The sequence below is a fragment of the Numenius arquata genome, chromosome 8 (genome assembly GCF_964106895.1).
Source record: "Numenius arquata chromosome 8, bNumArq3.hap1.1, whole genome shotgun sequence".
Taxonomy (NCBI): domain Eukaryota; kingdom Metazoa; phylum Chordata; class Aves; order Charadriiformes; family Scolopacidae; genus Numenius; species Numenius arquata.
The window spans coordinates 20,112,929-20,131,117 of NC_133583.1; the positions used below are offsets into that span (position 1 = coordinate 20,112,929).

The window sequence follows — 18,189 nt, forward strand, 5'->3', positions numbered from 1 at the left end:
TTTTGGACTTAATGTTCCTCTTAGATTTATGCTTTTTTGACTCATGTCCAGTGTTGTTTGAGTACTTTTTTCTGTTTTTTATCTCCATGCATCTGTTTTTGATCATTGCTTTCTTTTTGATTTTATCTTGTCTTTCAAGTGTTGCTCATGAGTCACAGGAGAACCTTTTCCTCATAATCTCAGCTGCTTCTGGTGCTGTTTGGATGCAGTCTGCTTGCTGAACTCTGTAGATAACAGGACTTCTTGCACAATGGGGTGTTTGGGATTTATTTTTTTCTCCTAAATCTATAGAGGCTGTTAAATTGTCACTTTATCTTGACAGGAACTGATGCTAGGTAACACAGCAACAATTTTGTTCATTTATCTGTACTGCCATGGGTATGTTGAAATCATACACGTCTAGATCCTGCTGTCGTAATTTTTTGTCCATCTTACTTTTAGTGTTTGTCGGTAACTGAGTTTACAATGCCTGGCTTTTTTTCTTTAAAAAGAAAAAAGGGAGAAAAGCACTTTATGTGAGTTTAGAACTAATTTCTCAATGTTAGTAATGACTACTTTCATTTTCTGGAAAGTGATGTGTTTTCAAGCCCTTAGAAAACCCTTAAGTACTGAGTCATTGCAAACAGAACCACTTGATCACTTGAAATCACTTGATAGCCCAAAGGAATGGCATTAGGAACTTGAGAAGCTCTGAGATCAAATCCTTCTCTTTGATGGGAAGTAAATGTACGTGTTTGAAGAGGGCAACTTGCTTTTGCATCTGCTAGAGGATACTGTGGGCTGTTGGATTTTGTGTGGAATGCCGAGGGTGTTTTGAGTATTGCATTGACTGATTCAGTATCTTTTGGAAGCAAATACTCACTTTGTAGGAGTTATATTATATCCATGTGGTGTTTGCATGGTGTGTATGTGACTTGGATCAACGAATATTGAAGCAAAGCTCTAATTTCTTGGAAGTTATGCCTATGGAGAGAGTAACTCACAGTCCTGGTTACTAACTGGGCTTGAACCGGTTGTATCATCCCCTCCTGACACTTCAGGAACAGCAAACTGTTTTCAGTTTATGTCATGCTTTTTAGTAATTAAAGCTACTTTGCATCTTTAGGGACCAGATTCTCTGTTAACAAGTGACTGAGATATGCATCTTGAGTTCACCTTTTCACTAACTTAATTTTTCTTCAGTAAAGGAGTATGTAAGTGCTGCTCCCACAGAAAAGAGGATGCAACTAAATCTATTCACATTTGAGGAGAAACATAGCAGAATTTAGGGGAACAAGGTTTAATTTCTAACTTCTGTGAATAAACTTTTCCTGATTGTCAGTAAAAAGGAGCTCTGTGGGTTTTTGTCAGCTTATATCTTTCAGAAGGGATTACAGCTTCAATTTTGGCTGACAAACCCAGAACAAATTGTCAACATTTTGCAAATATAAGGGTTAAATACTGTTTGATAGGTTGTTGTCTACAATACCATATGTTGAATTTTTGAGCAAAACACGATATCCACCTGTAAGTGACAACTGTGAGAGGTAGGTTCATCTTCAGCAGCTGCTTTGTTTTAGGTGCGCAGGGCTGCCAGCAGAAGGCTCTTTGGGAGTCATCAGTGCATTTCTGATGGTCACGCAAGCACTGTTCTCAGCAGCTTTCTTGTTAAAGAAACCAATTAGGTGTTTTTCAAGATAACAGAACAGCTTTCTGTATTGATAAGAAGAGCTATTGCATTAAGCAGCAGTCTTGACTCAATCACAGTTCTACTTAATATGTTGGGATGGTTGTCTGAGAGAAGTGGTTGTGATAAACTACAAATGAGTGGTCGTTATGACCTGTCTGAAGAATGCTGCGGTTTGAAAGCCCGTCTTTTTGCTCAGCAGCTCCCAACTGGGGAGCAGTTGGTTTGCAATAGGGCAGGATTACCACAAGAGGGAGATGCTGGCTTGGATTTTTAACTTGGCAGCTCCATCTAGCGTTCGCCTTTCCTGAAGTTTACAGTTATATTTACAGCTGAATTAAATATGCAGTGTTTCTCTGAGTAGTTTTCTTCTGTGCTGTTAGTAGGCAGTGTTCTTTAGAAAGTAGCGATAAAGTGGAGCTTTTTTCTATAGATATTTTAGTTAACTGTTTTTGAAAGGCACGTAGAACACCTTCAGTATAACTGCTGTCACTTGTCACAGGCTGCATTAATTATGCTCTGAGGTGGTAAGCGTACATTTAAAATTTTTTAACTTGCATGAAAACTTCTGCAATTAGCCAGCTCAAATTTATATGCTGAAAGCTGATGAAACTATATTCGCGTATCATTTTTATAGAAGAGTGATTTATATTTATGCAAGTTGATGCAGTTTCTGTTGTAAAACAGATGCACTCATTGTTGTGTTTTGAATTTGGATTTAGGGGTCAGGCAGCCACAACTTGCCTGTGGGTGACATTTATTACTTTAACAAGGTTACTCTTGAATTGTGTACTTAAGGCACCTTTGTTGAAGCGCACAGCTCTGAAGGACTTCTGGGTTTGGCTCCTCTGTGGCAGAAATTGGTGCTGCTGAGCATCAGTTTCTTTTTTCTTTATTTCTTTTTTTTCTTTATTAATCTTAGAGTTCAGATTATTTAATTTTTCTCATGTTAGTGACCACTGATAGGAAATTTTTTACTTTTACTAGAGGCCCATGGATGAATCTGAGTGAACTGCATGTCTTTTCCATATGACAGCCTGTATTTTCTCCAGCTGTCTGATCTGCAGGATAATAATTATTCTGATTAAGATACCATATGACTTCCATGACAAGCCAGTGCATATCTTTTGATATTCTTGTTTCAAGCTGCAGATAGAAATCAGTGCAATAATCTACTTGCGTTTTGTCTTGAAGATTAGGATTTCAAACATGGAAGGCAAGACACTGACTTAAAATACAGGTCCAAATTCTCAAGCACAAAATGACAGCCTGCAGAAAAACGTGCTGCTTGCCAGGATGGGGTTGGTTGCTTAGCAATGAGCTATTTATCTGGAAAGGGACCCAGAAAAGTGATCAGGATGGTTAGAAAACATAGTTTGAGTGAAGGAGTTTTTAAAATCAGCAGTGTTTAACAATTTGGATGTGGAATTTGAAATGACCAGACTCTGCAACTCTGAATTTTGAGTTGAATTTGGCATGATTTTTTAAGGCTTGCCCTCTCCTGCCTTTGCTTTTAAGCCAGCCTGCGGACTGTATCACTAAGTGTGGGAGTCAGTGAGACCTGATAAGCTGATATCAACGTTGATGATCCTGTAGCAAATCCTGCATTATTCAGATAGAGAGAAATGTAGGGTTTTGTCCATCATGTGGACACTTGATGAGTTGCTATGTGAAGTACATTTCTCTTTCAACTTCCGTTCATCTTAAGCACTGACTTAATTTGTCATATTATAATATTATGTGCTGTCTCGATTATTTCAAGAAGATGTAAGCATCCAAATATGCTACAGGCTACATTGAAGATTTCATAAGCAGAGCTAAAGCTTGATGTGAGACTCTGATCTTGGACAGGAACCGGGTCCAGAGTGAGATGAGCTAATAAAGGAGAACATTAATGTAAATTGTGGGACCATAAAAATGAGTTCATTATTTCGCATGGTTAGCTGTGCCCTTGTGTGAAAAATGCTCTTCAGATTGTCAGGATTTACTCGGGTTGGGTTGCAGGTATCTCTAACCTGTACCTGTCTTTCTTACGTAGCACTGGTTGCTGTAGGAGGTGCTTAAGTAAGATCTTGTGATAAGAAAGCAGCCATGTCACTATACGTCTTCTCTCTAAATTATGACTGATTTCAGCCTTGTTAATAGTTCAAATTTCAGGTGGTCTTTGTATTCAAGAAGTTTGAGAAAGTATTTGGATGAAACAAATTTGTATTGCTGATTAATCTATGTGCTGTGCAGTCAGCGCAGGGAAAACCAAGCCGGTAGAATCAGCTAAAGCTAAAAATCAGCCAGAAATACAGTTGCAATCAATTTATCTCTTTCCTTTTGACTTGCAAATATTGTCTTTAGTTGATGATTGATTGTTTAAAAAAGATGTCATTCAGAACGATACTCCAACTAGAGCAGAATCCCATTTTGCAGTTCATTTACTGAATTTGAAGTGCCAAGTGCAATTCAGTTTTCCTCGTTTACTTCCAGGTGGGTTTTCAAGCAACTGTATGACAAAGGACTGGTGTACAGAGGTGTTAAGGTCATGCCTTTTTCAACTGCGTGCAACACCCCACTGTCAAACTTTGAGTCCCATCAGAATTACAAGGTAAGTCAGTATATGTGTACGTTATATGCTGCAATCAGATTTCTCTGTTGTCTTCAGTTTGGATTTGGAAAGCTTCAGATTTTTTTGCTTGGTGGTACATAAGCATATTATAACACTCCAAATTCATAGTAAAAATGTAGGTAAATACAGTGTGCTGTATTTGTTTGGATCACTTGATCTCAGCCTTCTTCCCTGTTCTTCTTCTTCCCTTGTCCTTACTACTTGGAGGTGTATAAAGTACATACTTCATTTTATGCTGGTAAATTACTCTCACTTTCTGGCTTCCCGTGGTGAATATTTCACTGTTTTGGGTTTTTATGGTAAATACTTGGAGGAGAGCTGCAGCTGTCCCTCTCTGTGCAGATCTGAAAAGAGGAAGGTCCTTGGCAGAGTTAAAGTCTTCAGTGAGGGCATTAATAAGAATTGTCAAAGACCGTGTTTGATTGTAGAGCAGTAGGATAATAACTCTTCTAAGAATCATTAATTTAGATTGAGATATTCCAGGAAATGTTTTACCTAATATAATGCATCGTATACTATGTTTTATAAGATATTCCTTTAAAAATGAATGACTAGATATAGTAGGTGCAAGTTCTCATTTGCAAAGAACTTATGTTCACATTTGTCAAGGCAGTTCACAATTTTCCAAATTTCACGTTAGTTTGTGGATAGAGATTTTGTATCCTTTCCAACTCCCACCCAGGCCTCCATATCCAGATATTGTAAATCTTTCACTTGTGGTGTTACAGCAGAGAGCTAGCACAAATTGTACATCTGGTCTTTTTTACATCTTGCCTAAAAAAGGCCAATTCACTGGCCAAAAATAGTGTTTTTAAAACAAATGTGTAAATAGACTGCATGTAGTACGATGCAGTCCACAGATACTAGAGCTTTCAGTATTGCCAAGAGGTATTTGACCATACTGAAGAATAAAGGTTTTGTGATTTAAGAAAGTGAGACCTGCAAAGATATCTCAATATCTGTCTGACAACTGAAATAATTGCTTGGCTCCTACTTATTAGCTGACATTTCTGATAGACTCAGATTAATGAGCTTTCTTTAGAACAAAGACTGTTTTGTATCTGGTTTTTTGTGTGTGTGTGTGTGTGCTCCTTTTCCATAAAGCAAAGCTCTTTTCCCTTCTTGAATCTTAATGAAATATTTAGATGTGATTCCTTACTCTAGAACCAGTAGAGTGTGGGGTGTGCTGCTCTGCCACTACATCCAAAAGTTATCTTTTTTTGTGTGCTAGAGGTGGTGTTTTGAAGAGGGAAACGTTGAGGGTCTGTAAGCTGACACGATTTATTCTTGGCGCGACCAGTGATTCCTGGGTGCAAGGCAGCTGTTGTCTTTCTCACAGTGGAAAGAGGCTTTGGCTTCTGTTTATCGATCCTGTGAGAATCAGGACACAAATCATGAGAAATAGGACACAAGAAGCATGTTTAGAAACTGAGTTAGGTGTCTAATGTGCACCCAAATAAACTACGTCAGCAGCTTGTATTACATTTAACTGAAGAAGTGTTGTCTTCGGATGAAAGCAGGCATAATTTTGTGAACAGATAAAACATTATACAATACCATTACTTGGCAGCCTGGATGCTATTTTTTTATGGCTTGCCAGTTGTTTGGGTTTTTTTATCTACCTGGTCAACTTTTAGTGCTTCAGAAAACAAAGTGAATAGCCTGCAGTGTTGTTTCACAATTGGTAGAGACAGAATGGTAGCCATAGCTCGATCTTCGCTTGGCATCGAGCGCGGCTCCAGAGTTATGTAATATTTATGTTTTCCTGTTGACTGCACCAGATGTTCACAGAAAATTCCCTCTGGAGCAGCCCTCAGCTCAGCCATAAATAGCTGCCTGTCCCGTGATGCCCTGAACTGTTCCATGATGCTGGATGGAAACCAGAGTGCCTTGCACTAGACGTGATGAGGGAATGGGACGTATTCCTGTGTTTAGGGTCTGTGTGTGGCACCCATTTTTATTTGGCATTTAAAATTAATAGTAAAAAATTCACGTTTGCAAGATTAGATTTGCTTTTTTCTATCTGCTTTTCATAATAGGTGAAATGTGAAGTGACCAAATAGGATTGTACTTGTCTGAAAGAAAAACTTATTTTCACAGGATTCTTTTGATTTATTTGGAGGCGAAGTTTTATATAGAGTAGCTGACAAAGATCATCTTCTCTGAGATTCTTTTGCTATTGGCTATCGACGTACTCTTGTTTTTGAGTGCCCCAAACTTTTTTCCCTTGTTAACAACAGCTTCTTAATAAGAGATTGCATCTTCTTAAGTGATGGCTATTCTTCCTACTCCTGACTCTAGAGGAAAAGGTGGGAAAAGGCTTTGTGAAGCAGTATGAGAGAAATTGCTGATTTTCTTGACAGTTGAGATTGACTATAAACTTTTAAAATGGGATTATAATAGGTACCTGAGGGAACTAGCACTCAGCTCTCTGGTGTTTTGGCAGATAATTCCCCAAATCTCAGTGCTAATCTTAATTTTTAACCCTGTAGCCTTGTTGGACTGACAGTTTACACTGGTATAATGGAGGATCATTGCAATTGGTGTTCTCTTCAAACTTTCTTATGCTGCCACTTCGTCTTCTACCACTAGGGTGATGAACTAGGCAAGTTGCAAGATAGGTTTTTGGTGGATGGCAGTAACAGTTACTACTTCCTAGATCAGTATTTTTCACTAATACCTGCAGTAAACCTTTGCCCTTTCCACCCCATTTTCTCCCTTTGACTTTATCTTGTTTTTAAGGACGTTCAAGATCCCTCAGTGATTGTGAGCTTCCCACTGGATGAAGACACAAGTATTTCTCTTGTTGCTTGGACCACTACTCCTTGGACCTTGCCTAGTAATTTGGCCCTTTGTGTTAATCCAGAATTGCAATATGTGAAATTGAGAGGCAAGTGTTAACTGAAGGTGACATATAATGAACAATTCTTTCTTCAATGCCTATGAATATGTACTTATATGTATTATAAACCGTTTTGTGCTAAATTTATAGCACTTTGCTGGGATTGGATCAGTGTTATTTTGAAGGATGAGATTTACTTCCTGTGTGGCTGACTGTTTCCAACTGCTGTGCCTTTTTTATTTTACATGCATTGTATGGACTATTCCTTAAAAAATATTGATAGCTGAAATACAGAATAAGAGCAAATGTTTTATCTATCTTCTTAAAGTTACACTGTATTTGAGAGACAGGGAAGTGTGGCTGGGTGTCCCTAGTTTTTTTTCTTCTCTCCTTTCTTGCGGCTCAGGCTCATAAGCAAGTTACTGCTATATGACAGCTCAGTTGCAGTAACTGAACACTTTTGTACTTTTAACCCATAACAGACCCAAGATGTCGCATGTTGGTCTCAACCTGACTGAAGTGTGGGGTTTTAAGCACAAAAAAAAAAAAAAAGGAAAAAAGAGGTAGTCAAGCCAATGATGACATTCAATCTGGAGTAAAAAAAATGCCAGAGAGATTTTCTTTGTCAGGAAATGTAGTGACAGGACAAGGGGTAATGGTTTTAAATTGGAAGAGGGGAGATTTAGATTAGATATTAGGAGGAAATTCTTTACTGTGAGGGTGGTGAAGCACTGGAACAGGTTGCCCAGGGAAGTTATGGATGCCCCATCCCTGGAAGTGTTTAAGGCCAGGCTGGATGGGGCTTTGACCAACCTGCTCTAGTGGAGGTGTCCCTGCCCATGGCAGGGGGGTTGGAACTAGATGATCTTTAAGGTCCCTTCCAACTCTAACCATTCTATGATTCTGTAATTTCCAGTTCCAAGATAACCACATGAATCTAACGTGTGCTTAAGGTGATGTTAAACATGAAAAGTTGCAGAGGCCTTTATAGTGATCTCCAGGTGCCTGGGTTTTCTTTGTTTTAAGAGAGAACTAAATATGTTTCAGTTTTCCAAGGTTTTAACGTAAACTTGGTCATCTCAAAATGAGTTACTGAATACTCTCAGAAAAAACACCCACACCTGTCTGAGATGCTGAGTTGTTGGGTTTGGGTGTCTGGTTTTCTGACTGCTGGTGGGTTAGTGACCCTGACTCAGTTGGAAGGCTAGTAGTCTGAATAAAACTTGTCATTGAAATTAAGGATCAGGATTATTTGGGGGTACAAAAAGGGTTTCCTTCATAACGTTTCACTTTTTACTTGTATTTACTTCCTTTAAAAATTGGAGTAGTAAATCTGAGAAAGGCAGCATAAAATGCAATCGTTACCCAAAGGTCAACTTAATAATGCTGATTTTAAGTAGGAATTGTCCATCTTCCAGTTGTTTCCCTCTGTTTCAGTTACATATACTAAAACTTTTCAATTGCTTTTCTTTGGCACAATGATAATAGACAAGGTAGGGTATTTCTGCCTCTTGTACAGAAAACCGCACTGAAAATCAGCAGACTGGGTTTCATCCTGTAGTTTCTGATGAACACTTTTCAAAAGTTAAATTTATGAAGTGGCTGTAGGGGGAAAAGTAGCTGGCAACTAGTGGTCGATCAACAGGATTATTCTGGGCAGTTTTATAGCTAATATGATCCCATCCTGCATAAATTAAAAGGTTTCGTAATGGTGCAAATGAGAGGATTAAATTGAGATTTATGTAACTTTTTGTTTTATTTTATATACTCTAGATAATGCCACAGGCAAGATTTACATTTTGATGGAATCCAGGCTGATAGCGCTGTACAAATCTGACAGTGAATATGAGATACTTGACAGGCAAGTTCATAAATTATTACACTCTTGTTAACTTCCAGTATTTTTATAGATCAGAAGTTAAATGTTTCAAGGGGTTGGATTCTGCAGTTACCTAAAGATGGTTTCCCTGCATGATGATACTTTTGTGTGTATATCTTGCAAAAATGTATAAAAGAGATCGAAATTTACTAGGACAAATTGGTCTTGTACATGAAGCTACAGATAGAGGAAAAGTTTCATTGCATCATTGTATTGCAGTGGGGGAAAAAAAAAAAGTTTTCTTAGTTTTTCTTTTTCCTGTGTTCCTTTTTTTGAAAGACATGAATTTAAAAGTCTGAAAAAACCCTGGAGATTGTCCAAATGCTGAACACTTTCTAAACATTATGTAAATATTGAAAGGCAAATGGGCAAAAGCAAAACCATTGTCTTTAGCAATGTAAATGCTGCTTCCTTAGGCTGGTCTACCTAAGTTATGTAGTTTGCGACAGTGCTTTCTGAAAACTGCTTCTTCATCTCAGTTCAGTGGAAAAATATGAATTATTTAATAAGTTAGACCTGATAGGGGATGCAGGTATTAAAGTCTGTGGCTCTTTTAGACAAAATAAGTAGCTTGGCTTCTCTTAAATTCTTAAATCTTTTGTATAGAACATCAACTGTTAAAAGAGGTAAAATGCAACAAATATTTATTAGCTCACTTTATTCAGTCCTGTGCAGTGATTAAAAACCCAAACGAACCAACCCAACACACAAACAAGCAAAACAACCCAATAAAACCTCACACAACGCAAAACCATAATAAAACAAAAAAAAAAGCAAATACTAGAAAATTTTTTGAGAATAACAACCCTTCTTCACTGCCATCAGTTTTTTGGTTGTTTTTGGTTTTGGTGGTTGTTTTTTTTTGTGAACCAATTAAAAGCTTTACATGTAAAAAATATTTAAGAAAAGGAGGATATATCTTCTTTCAGCTAAGCAATTACATGTAGTCGTTGCGTTAGGGGAATATAGAGCTGGAATGTTTGCTTAAGACGTTGTCTGCTCTGATGCCTCATACTGTGACAGTTGAGTAATTCTTATTTTGTATTTCTACATTGATTCCACCCCTCCCTCAACCCCCTAACTGAATTCCCTTCATTGATCACTTACTCTGTAGCAATTTAAACTGGTACTCAATTTATAAAGATGATTTTCAGTGCTCTTATTCTTCAGGGTTGACAGAACTTCTTATCTCCAGATTTTTTTCTTCCCTTCAGAGCCATCAGTAAAACCATGGAGTAGTGTTGGCGTTATGGTAGTCTCTGCCAGGATACCACTGGAAATTTTCTTTCAGTCTGATACCGAATTAACAATAAGTTTTTTCCTCAAAGTGGTTGTGCATCCATGTAAACGTGGAGTCTCCCAGTTAAAACATTTGTGTCTGTCAGAACGACATGTCAAAAGTCTTACTACCAGCAAGACTTAAATCTCTCTGCTTGCTAGCTAAGCTCAGTAGTCTGCCTAAAAAGAAGTAATTTGGCTTGGTGTGGCCTGTTCTTGACAAACTCATATTGTATGTTCTTTAGCACTTCACTTCTTAAAAATTACTCAAGTCACTTAGGTTGAATCAGGTTGTTATGGTAGTCTGACTGGTGTTTAGATCCATCAGTACTCCATTTCTCTCTTGAAGTATAGGTGCTGTATTGTTTTCCAGTCTTTTTAAACTTCTTCAGTGTCTAAAATCTAAGCCTTCTACCAAACCCATGCAATTTTCCGATATAATTTTGAATGCATGTCCTTTAGACTTAAAAAAAAATAAGCAAGGTAGCTGTATTAATGCTTGTTGATCTATTGTATTTTGGTTTCAAATTCTTCTTTTAATGGAATGCTACAAATTTAATTTCAGTTTGGTTGTAGTCATTCTGCATCTAGGAATATACTGAACGTTTTGGCCTTTTTTTGTTTAGTGTTTTTATTAGAACTGTGAAGTACCTGCTCTTTAGGACAATCGTACACGGGATTCAGTTGACATTGCTTATTCCCTGGCTACTTGTATTTCTAATTTATTTTTTTTCCCCCCTCTAATCTTGGATTTTTTTTTAATTTTTTTTTTTTACCTCTCTGTGCCTGTATATAAGGCTGCTAGCAATTTCTGTTCTCATTGTGGAGTGGTATATTTTTCTTCTTTCTGTATGAGTGCTACAGTCTTCTGAACCTGAATTTTTTTTTTCTTTAGTCGTGCTCCAATTTTTATGTTATGTGATAACTTAGTCCTCTCAAATGTGAAATCTGAGACAATTAAGAGGTAGCTGGTAGTTGAATGGATCTTTTAAAGATTTAGATCTATGAGTATATAAGTTCATGGAAATGAACTTTCCCATTTCTACTCTTAACTTTTTTCTCTCTTTAGCTCAGTTTTGAATTCTCAGGCAGTTAGGCCCTCAAGGGAGGGAATTGTGACACTTGCTGTGTACCAGGTGGCAGGCTGAACTCAAGGAATGAGCTTATTGAACATTTTCTGTATCTGAAATCATCTGAACTTCCTGAGCACTCTCAGCCTTCTCCTTCCCCTGAAACCTTTTTTCTCTCCTTTTTCTTCCCAGATGCAGATGGTAAGTTTTTGTGTGAGAGCAAATGGGAATACTTCTTTGTTTCACTGAGGTGGCTGCCATCTTTATCAGAATACTTGCTGCAGCTTTGCATAAATATCTTGGTATATTACACCACTTTTGGCCATTGAGTAGCTTGTTAATTTATTTAGCAGTGGTAGATAAGAAATTATTGATGAGGATTTTCTTCCCGTTGTGTTACATTTCAGACTATTTGCATATTAAATGCTTCATTTCTTTACACAATTTTCCACTGTTTTCTCTTTGGATTCTAGATAATCCAACAAAGATTTCTGATCTCTTGAGACTGAAGGATTACTATAGTGATTATAAAGGAGTCTTATTACTGTAACTTAGGTCATAAGAAGGCAGCACTGTATACATTTTTATGTTGAAGTTCAGGACTTTGATAAACAAAATGTTTCAGATCTCAAAAGAGAAAATCAGGAATGTGACCCACACCCCTTACCTTTCACTTACTTGCGTTAAAGAAGAATGTAGTATTTTTTTTTTAAAGCCAGTTCTAGTGCTTCACGTTTTATGTCTGAGCATTCCCACATCTGTGTTGCTGAGCACTGGGATGCTTTTCTCGCATCTGATCCCGATTAAGCACCTCAAACATTCCTAAGGCTGTTTGTAATATAAAATACATAAACCATCCACGAAGCTGTGGCTTAAAATAGAAATCTCCCCTTTTCCTAGTGGATATTTTGTATGCCGAGCTGAGGAGTCATGCTCTTTAACTTGGCATTAAATACTGCTTGAGTTCCTCTCCGTACAGTGAAACAGCTTCGTAGAGTTCCCTACTTTGAAGTAATCAAATGTTTTATGGTTTGACTGTTGTTTTGGAAGATGTGGATCAAGAAGAGTATAGGGAAAGACCACAGCTATGACATCCAGAGAGCTATCCCATCTATTAAATTGTGTGTTAACTAGACTTTTTGCTTAAATGAAAGATTTAAGCATTTTCAGGAGAGTTCTGAGCAGCGAATCCCAACCTAATCACTGTCTGTCGTGACTATTGTCAGAAGCCAGATCTATAGGCTCTGGCTCTGTCTTGCATTTCCTGTCTGGCTCAGTTGGTTCCTCCGTCAGTCCTGGCTCTGTTGGATCTCTCTCCGAGGTGCCCATGGAGAGTTTGGATGCCTAGTTTTAGGAAAAGAAATGAGGGAGCCGAGCTTTAAATGCCACAGTACCCTGTATCACAATCTTCTGTGCATATTGCTTTCAGGTGGTTTGGATCAGTACTTTAGTTCTGCTGAACATGCTGAGCCAGAGGGCTTTGTTGTTATGAATATTAAATTGAAATTGTGTTCTATCCAGAAGCTCCTTGCCCAGTTTTACCAGAAATAGTCTGTTATTAATGCTTAATACCTACATTCATTTACAATGATTGCTTGATTGAAAGGCCATCAAATACAAGTGCACCTGTTGACTATTAGAAGAGATGCATTAAGACACATTAACGGTTTATGTCCAAGTCCAAATTGCCAAAGCGGTGTAGAAATGGGAAGTAAACTACGGAGAGAATACTTTTTTTCTTCACCTTATGAAAAATTCTGTTAGGGGTGGGGAAAAAGGGAATGGGAAAAAATAGCATTCCTACCAGTGATTTTCAAGTTGTTAATTTGCGTTCATGCAAATCTTTCTCCTCAGGTTTCCTGGCATTGCTCTTAAAGGCAAGAAATATAAACCACTCTTTGAATATTTTATTCAGGTAAGATAAACAAGTTTGGTGTTTGCTACAGGATACAAAGACAAATGTAAGAAGGATTCTCAGTATTCCGTGTTTATATTATGAAAATCTTTTGTCTTAATAACAAACCCCATGTTGTATTGAAGTAGTTTAAAATCCTAGTGAAAGGTTGAAAAACAGAAGATTAACTTTTTTGTGTGGTTTTTTTTTTCCCCCTTAAGTTTTAAATACACCCAGAGTAAGACCTCGGTGATAAACAGTCCTTTGACTCAGATCGCAGAGAAACTTCCAATTCACATTAATAAATAGGCAGTATTCCCTCAGCTTTTCATCTGGTGAGCTTCTGTTGTCTGCCTGTTAAGTCCACAGGTTTTCTGTTCACAAGAGAATGACTTTGTGGATAACAGTTCCAGCCATGTAGTGTTTTCCATTGAAGAGTTAAAAGCCTTTGCTAAAATAACTACAGATATATCTGTTTTTATGGGTGTCCTCCTGAGCTGCTTTTAAGCACTGCATAAGTCTAGCGCAGTTAATAGCACCACAGGCAGTAATCGAATATATGGCAATAAGAGAGAGGGTAGAGAATTTATATATTTAAAAAATATAATTCTGATTAAAAATGGATTAAATTTTTCAAAGAGTTGAAGTGGATTACGGTGCTGCTGGACAAGCAGCTGTTAACTTGTGTAAGCGATTTGGTCATTTGGGGCTACCATCTGTTCTGAAGCATGTGCTGAAGTCGGCAAAGGTGAGAAAACCTCTGCAGAGAGAGCAGGACCTGTTCTTTCTAGAGAAAGGTCATGGCTGAATCTGAAAAATGGGACTGCAGGTGTAAAGGTTAGGAATGGATAAATTTTTTGAGTCCTGCTGTACTTCTGAGGAGCAGATGGGCATCTACTGGTTTGAGGTTTTTTTAGAATGGATGTCTTATCTCAAAATATCCCTCTTCAGAACAAGCCAGACCTAATATTTTGTAACATACTTGGTTCAGCTGTGACTGCAGTAATTTTTTTTTACTGCTTTTGTATTAAGGGATAGAAAATAGCTCTTTATCTTTCATTATCTACATACTGAACACGCTGAAAATTGTCATATCTTTTCTTGGCAATTTTTTCTGTGGTTTTTTTTTTTTTTTTAATTGATGCTTAGCACCTTCTCACACTCTGGAGGAAATAAAGAAAATACATTACTATAAAAGCAGACTTCTTTTTTAAAATTAGAAGGTACGGTGGACGTACAGAAATGCAAGTAGACTTCTGTATATAGAATCCCTGTAGCTTTCTTAACCGTATTCTCACTTACAGGACTGTATTGATTTGCTGTCTGTTAAACACAGAACTGTGTGAAGATCTGTGGCTTGAAGAGAATTGACTATGAGGCTTTCTGGAGAGCTCTTAGATTTAATCACATTTGATACTGTTCAAATGAAGTGTACAGCCTGGGCATCTGAGCTACGAGAAATGATTAAATAATGTTAGGAATGTCACATTTTTCTGTGTCACTTATTTTTGATGCAGTTCTTTACTCTTGCAGGTGGCTGGTGGCTCTTCCATGTTCTTAAGAATTCTGTTTTGCCATATATATGTATAAATATATATATGAAAAACATATTTTTGTGTTACAGTGCAAAGATAAAGGTGCCTTTGCTGTGGTAGTAGACAGTTACGTGAAGGAGGAGGAAGGCACAGGTGTTGTACATCAGGCTCCCTATTTTGGTGCTGTGAGTATTAACTACATATCTAATGGTCGTTTTGTTCCAACACATGCTCCTTGGCTTTCCAGCTACTGGGGACTGTCTGTCAGGGCGACTAGGATATTGAACAATCTTCATGATACTAAACAGTTCTCCCATTTGAACTTACAAATGTAAGTTCTTTGTGTACTAGACTGGAGATTTTAGGTGTCCCTTGATTTGGTTATGGCTGTGGTATGTGAAGTGAACTATATCTTCTGAGAGTTGATGAAATGATCTTGGCATTTCTCAAAGTCTAAATGTACAGCTTCGAGAAGCAATGATCTGTCGCGCTGATAGTCAAAACTGGCTTTGCTAAGTGATAATTTTGGATGGTAACAGCAGTTCTGCTCAGCACACCGCCCCTCTTGAGCGTTTCAATTTCATTACTCGTTGAGCTTTTAGAGAATGAAAAAATGCTTGGACTGCTTTTGTATTGAGACTTTATCCCTCGGTGTGAAAGGATTTTGTTGCACTCCATTCTTTTTTCTGTCTTTATTGTCCTTTCTCTCAGTCTATTCTTCTGAAGGTTAAGAGGGATACTTTTTTTTCATGGATTTAATCATTTCAGTTTTTAGACACAGGAATTAAATGCACTAGTTTAGACTCATTGTCCTTTTTTGTATAGTGTCCTGTCCAAAGATGCCCTCAAAAAACTTACACTGGGGCTGCCAGTACCTAGCAATTAGCAATCCCTGGACCCACGAGCTCTATCATCATTTCCAGAAATTGTCAGCGTTAGCAACAGGCCTTTTTGTATTCATGTGAAATATCCCATCCTTTTTTTCTCCTTGTCAGGATGAACACTGATATGAAAAGATGTCCCAGCTTGATAATGAAAATCAGACCGGGCTGTTATGTTATTAGTTAATAAAGAAATTTATGGTGACTGGTAAAGTGTCTTAAGACGTCTGAAGCCTATCACTCTATTTGCGCTTCAGATATTCCTGTATAGTTAAATCTTGCAAGGACTTGACTGAGGGGTGAGAGAGCAGACTTAGTTTTAAGGCAGGAGCTTTTGCTGTAGGAGATGGAGGGAAGAAAGAGAATAGGCTGCTGATAGAGAAGGAGCTCTGGAAGAAACTTCTTGGCTGCTGTATTGTTTTGTTGGGTATTTGCACAATAGAGTCTAGTTGTTGGAAAGCCTGACTGGCCAGTTACAGCAAGGATTAGCAATTATCTAGCCTCTTTTATTTGATTTAGTTATAAGCCCACAGAGATTTGTGTAAACACGGAGTGGGGAAAAAAAAAATATCTTTTCTCCCTCTCCTGAGAAGTCAGCAATTATCTTTAAAACCAATTTTAAAAATAACATGAGAGTATCAGTTAAATGCATTGCAAAGGAAAAAAAAGAGCATAAACTATTTGTGTGAGGAGAAAGTACACTAACATCAGAAACAAAACTTTGCACTTGTTAGCTAAGGAGGCTTGACTTTTTCATGCATGATGCATAGACCTGAGCCGATAGGATATGCCACCTTTAGAAGGCAATTGCATAGTATATGTTGCACTTAATGCTGCTACCTTTTTCTTTTGGGATGCATATAGTTCACTTCTGACAGCCCACTGATTATTTTTGTTCAGAAAGGCTCACAAAGGCTTCTGGGTTAAGTTCAGAAATTCATCATTGTACAGTAGGCTCTGTATAGAATACTGAGTGTTACATGTGGTGGCATTAAATGTTTACCTTTAAGTAGACAAGCCTAGATGAAAGAAGGGAGATAACTCTTGACTGTAAGGCAGGACTGTCTTCATAATTTATTGGCTTCTCTGCAAATTCCTTTACTGTTGTGTTGAAGGTGAATAGGAGAGGGGAAAGAGCTAAGTGGAGCAGGAGGTAAGGGTCAGAAGAGAAGAAAAAGAGCATAGTCCTTTATGGAAAGTGTCGTATCTTGTCTGTATCCCTTCCCCTCAATGTAAATAAGTCCCTTTGATAAATAGGGATAGAAAATAAGCTTGTTTTTTTACTTTTAATTCTACTTACTGATACATATTCTGTATTGCTGATAGCTTAGAAATATATTCTTCTCCCACAAAATTTAAAGTAAAAATCCATGTTAATTTAGTTCTGGGATTTGTAGTTTCCTTGTCTTGTGTGATGATTTTGCCAAATACAAGCTGCCACACAATATCAGTGTGCTCTGTTTCTTCAGTTCAAAAGAAATGAAAATTAAAGCTCACAGAACAAGACAAACCTGTATAGAACCTCTGTAAACTCATTGTATATCCAGATTAACATGACACTAAAATTCAGCTCCTCAGGAATGTCATCATACATCTACAGTCAACTTAAAAAGCTTTAGTAACATTTTAATTTGCATACAAGCCCTATCCTTCTAGTGCTTCTTCAGACAGAGTCACAGAAGTTTCATAGGTATGTTACTGTTGTAGGAACAGTAAATTGCGAAAGTACACTTGATTTTTATTAAGAGTTGCTGAAGGTGGACCTTTTGACTTCATGGGGTTTTTTGTGGTTTTTTTTTTAATCTCAGTTAGAAAATTTTGAGTTCCCATCAATGAGCTGTTTAATAGCTTCTGCTTCATTCATTTTGTGTATGTGGTTTTTAACTTTTGTTTGTAATCTTTCAAGAGATCTAATGTGACGGGTACAAAAGTGAACGTTGTGGCTTTTCTCCTGGAAAGAATTGAAATTTGCCTTAGTTTTCCAGTGGAGCTTAACATCTGTGGATTTCTGTATGTGCCTGAACATATTCTTAGGTTGTGGTTACTGACAAATGGCAGGTCTGTCTGGAGAGCTTTTACATTAAGATTTGAGTTCTTCAAAAGAAAGGAACTAACTGTAGAAAACCAAAATAGCAAAGCCCTTTATATATATCACTGACTGCATCAGCTATGCAAATCGAACTGAATCACCTCTTGACCTAGGTCTTGTGAAGTGGAAGGTTTGTTATGATGTTTTAGCTTGGTGGCGAGCGTGCCAAGCTTTGTAGTCTTTGCTGGCTGCTGCTTCAAAGCCTTTTACAATTCACTGCCAAATCAGGGTTGACATTAGTTCTGTCATCTGGCCTACATTTTAAACACCGCAGTCTGCTTGCTGTATCTCGGCAATAATAGTTGATGAAAGGTCAACTGAGAATGAGCTTATCTCGGTTAATCTATTGACTAAAGAATCTGGTTGACCAAGTGGAGGCTGAATAGTCGTGATGGCTGTCCACAGCTGCTGGAGGGTGGGGAGAGACTATGGTCTAGA

The 18,189-nt window shown here is 37.7% G+C and overlaps 1 protein-coding gene across 3 annotated transcripts in view; it reads left to right on the forward strand.

Annotated features, from left to right (window-relative positions):
* The window catches only part of IARS1 (isoleucyl-tRNA synthetase 1), a 111,379-nt gene that overhangs the window by 11,826 nt on the left and 81,364 nt on the right, over nucleotides 1-18,189 (forward strand). For all 3 annotated transcript variants that reach the window (XM_074152430.1, XM_074152429.1, XM_074152431.1), the window contains 5 exons: nucleotides 4,145-4,262; nucleotides 7,026-7,173; nucleotides 8,899-8,986; nucleotides 13,207-13,267; nucleotides 14,871-14,966. In XM_074152430.1, coding sequence (XP_074008531.1) covers nucleotides 4,145-4,262; nucleotides 7,026-7,173; nucleotides 8,899-8,986; nucleotides 13,207-13,267; nucleotides 14,871-14,966 — 511 coding nt within the window. The remainder of the gene's footprint in view (nucleotides 1-4,144; nucleotides 4,263-7,025; nucleotides 7,174-8,898; nucleotides 8,987-13,206; nucleotides 13,268-14,870; nucleotides 14,967-18,189) is intronic.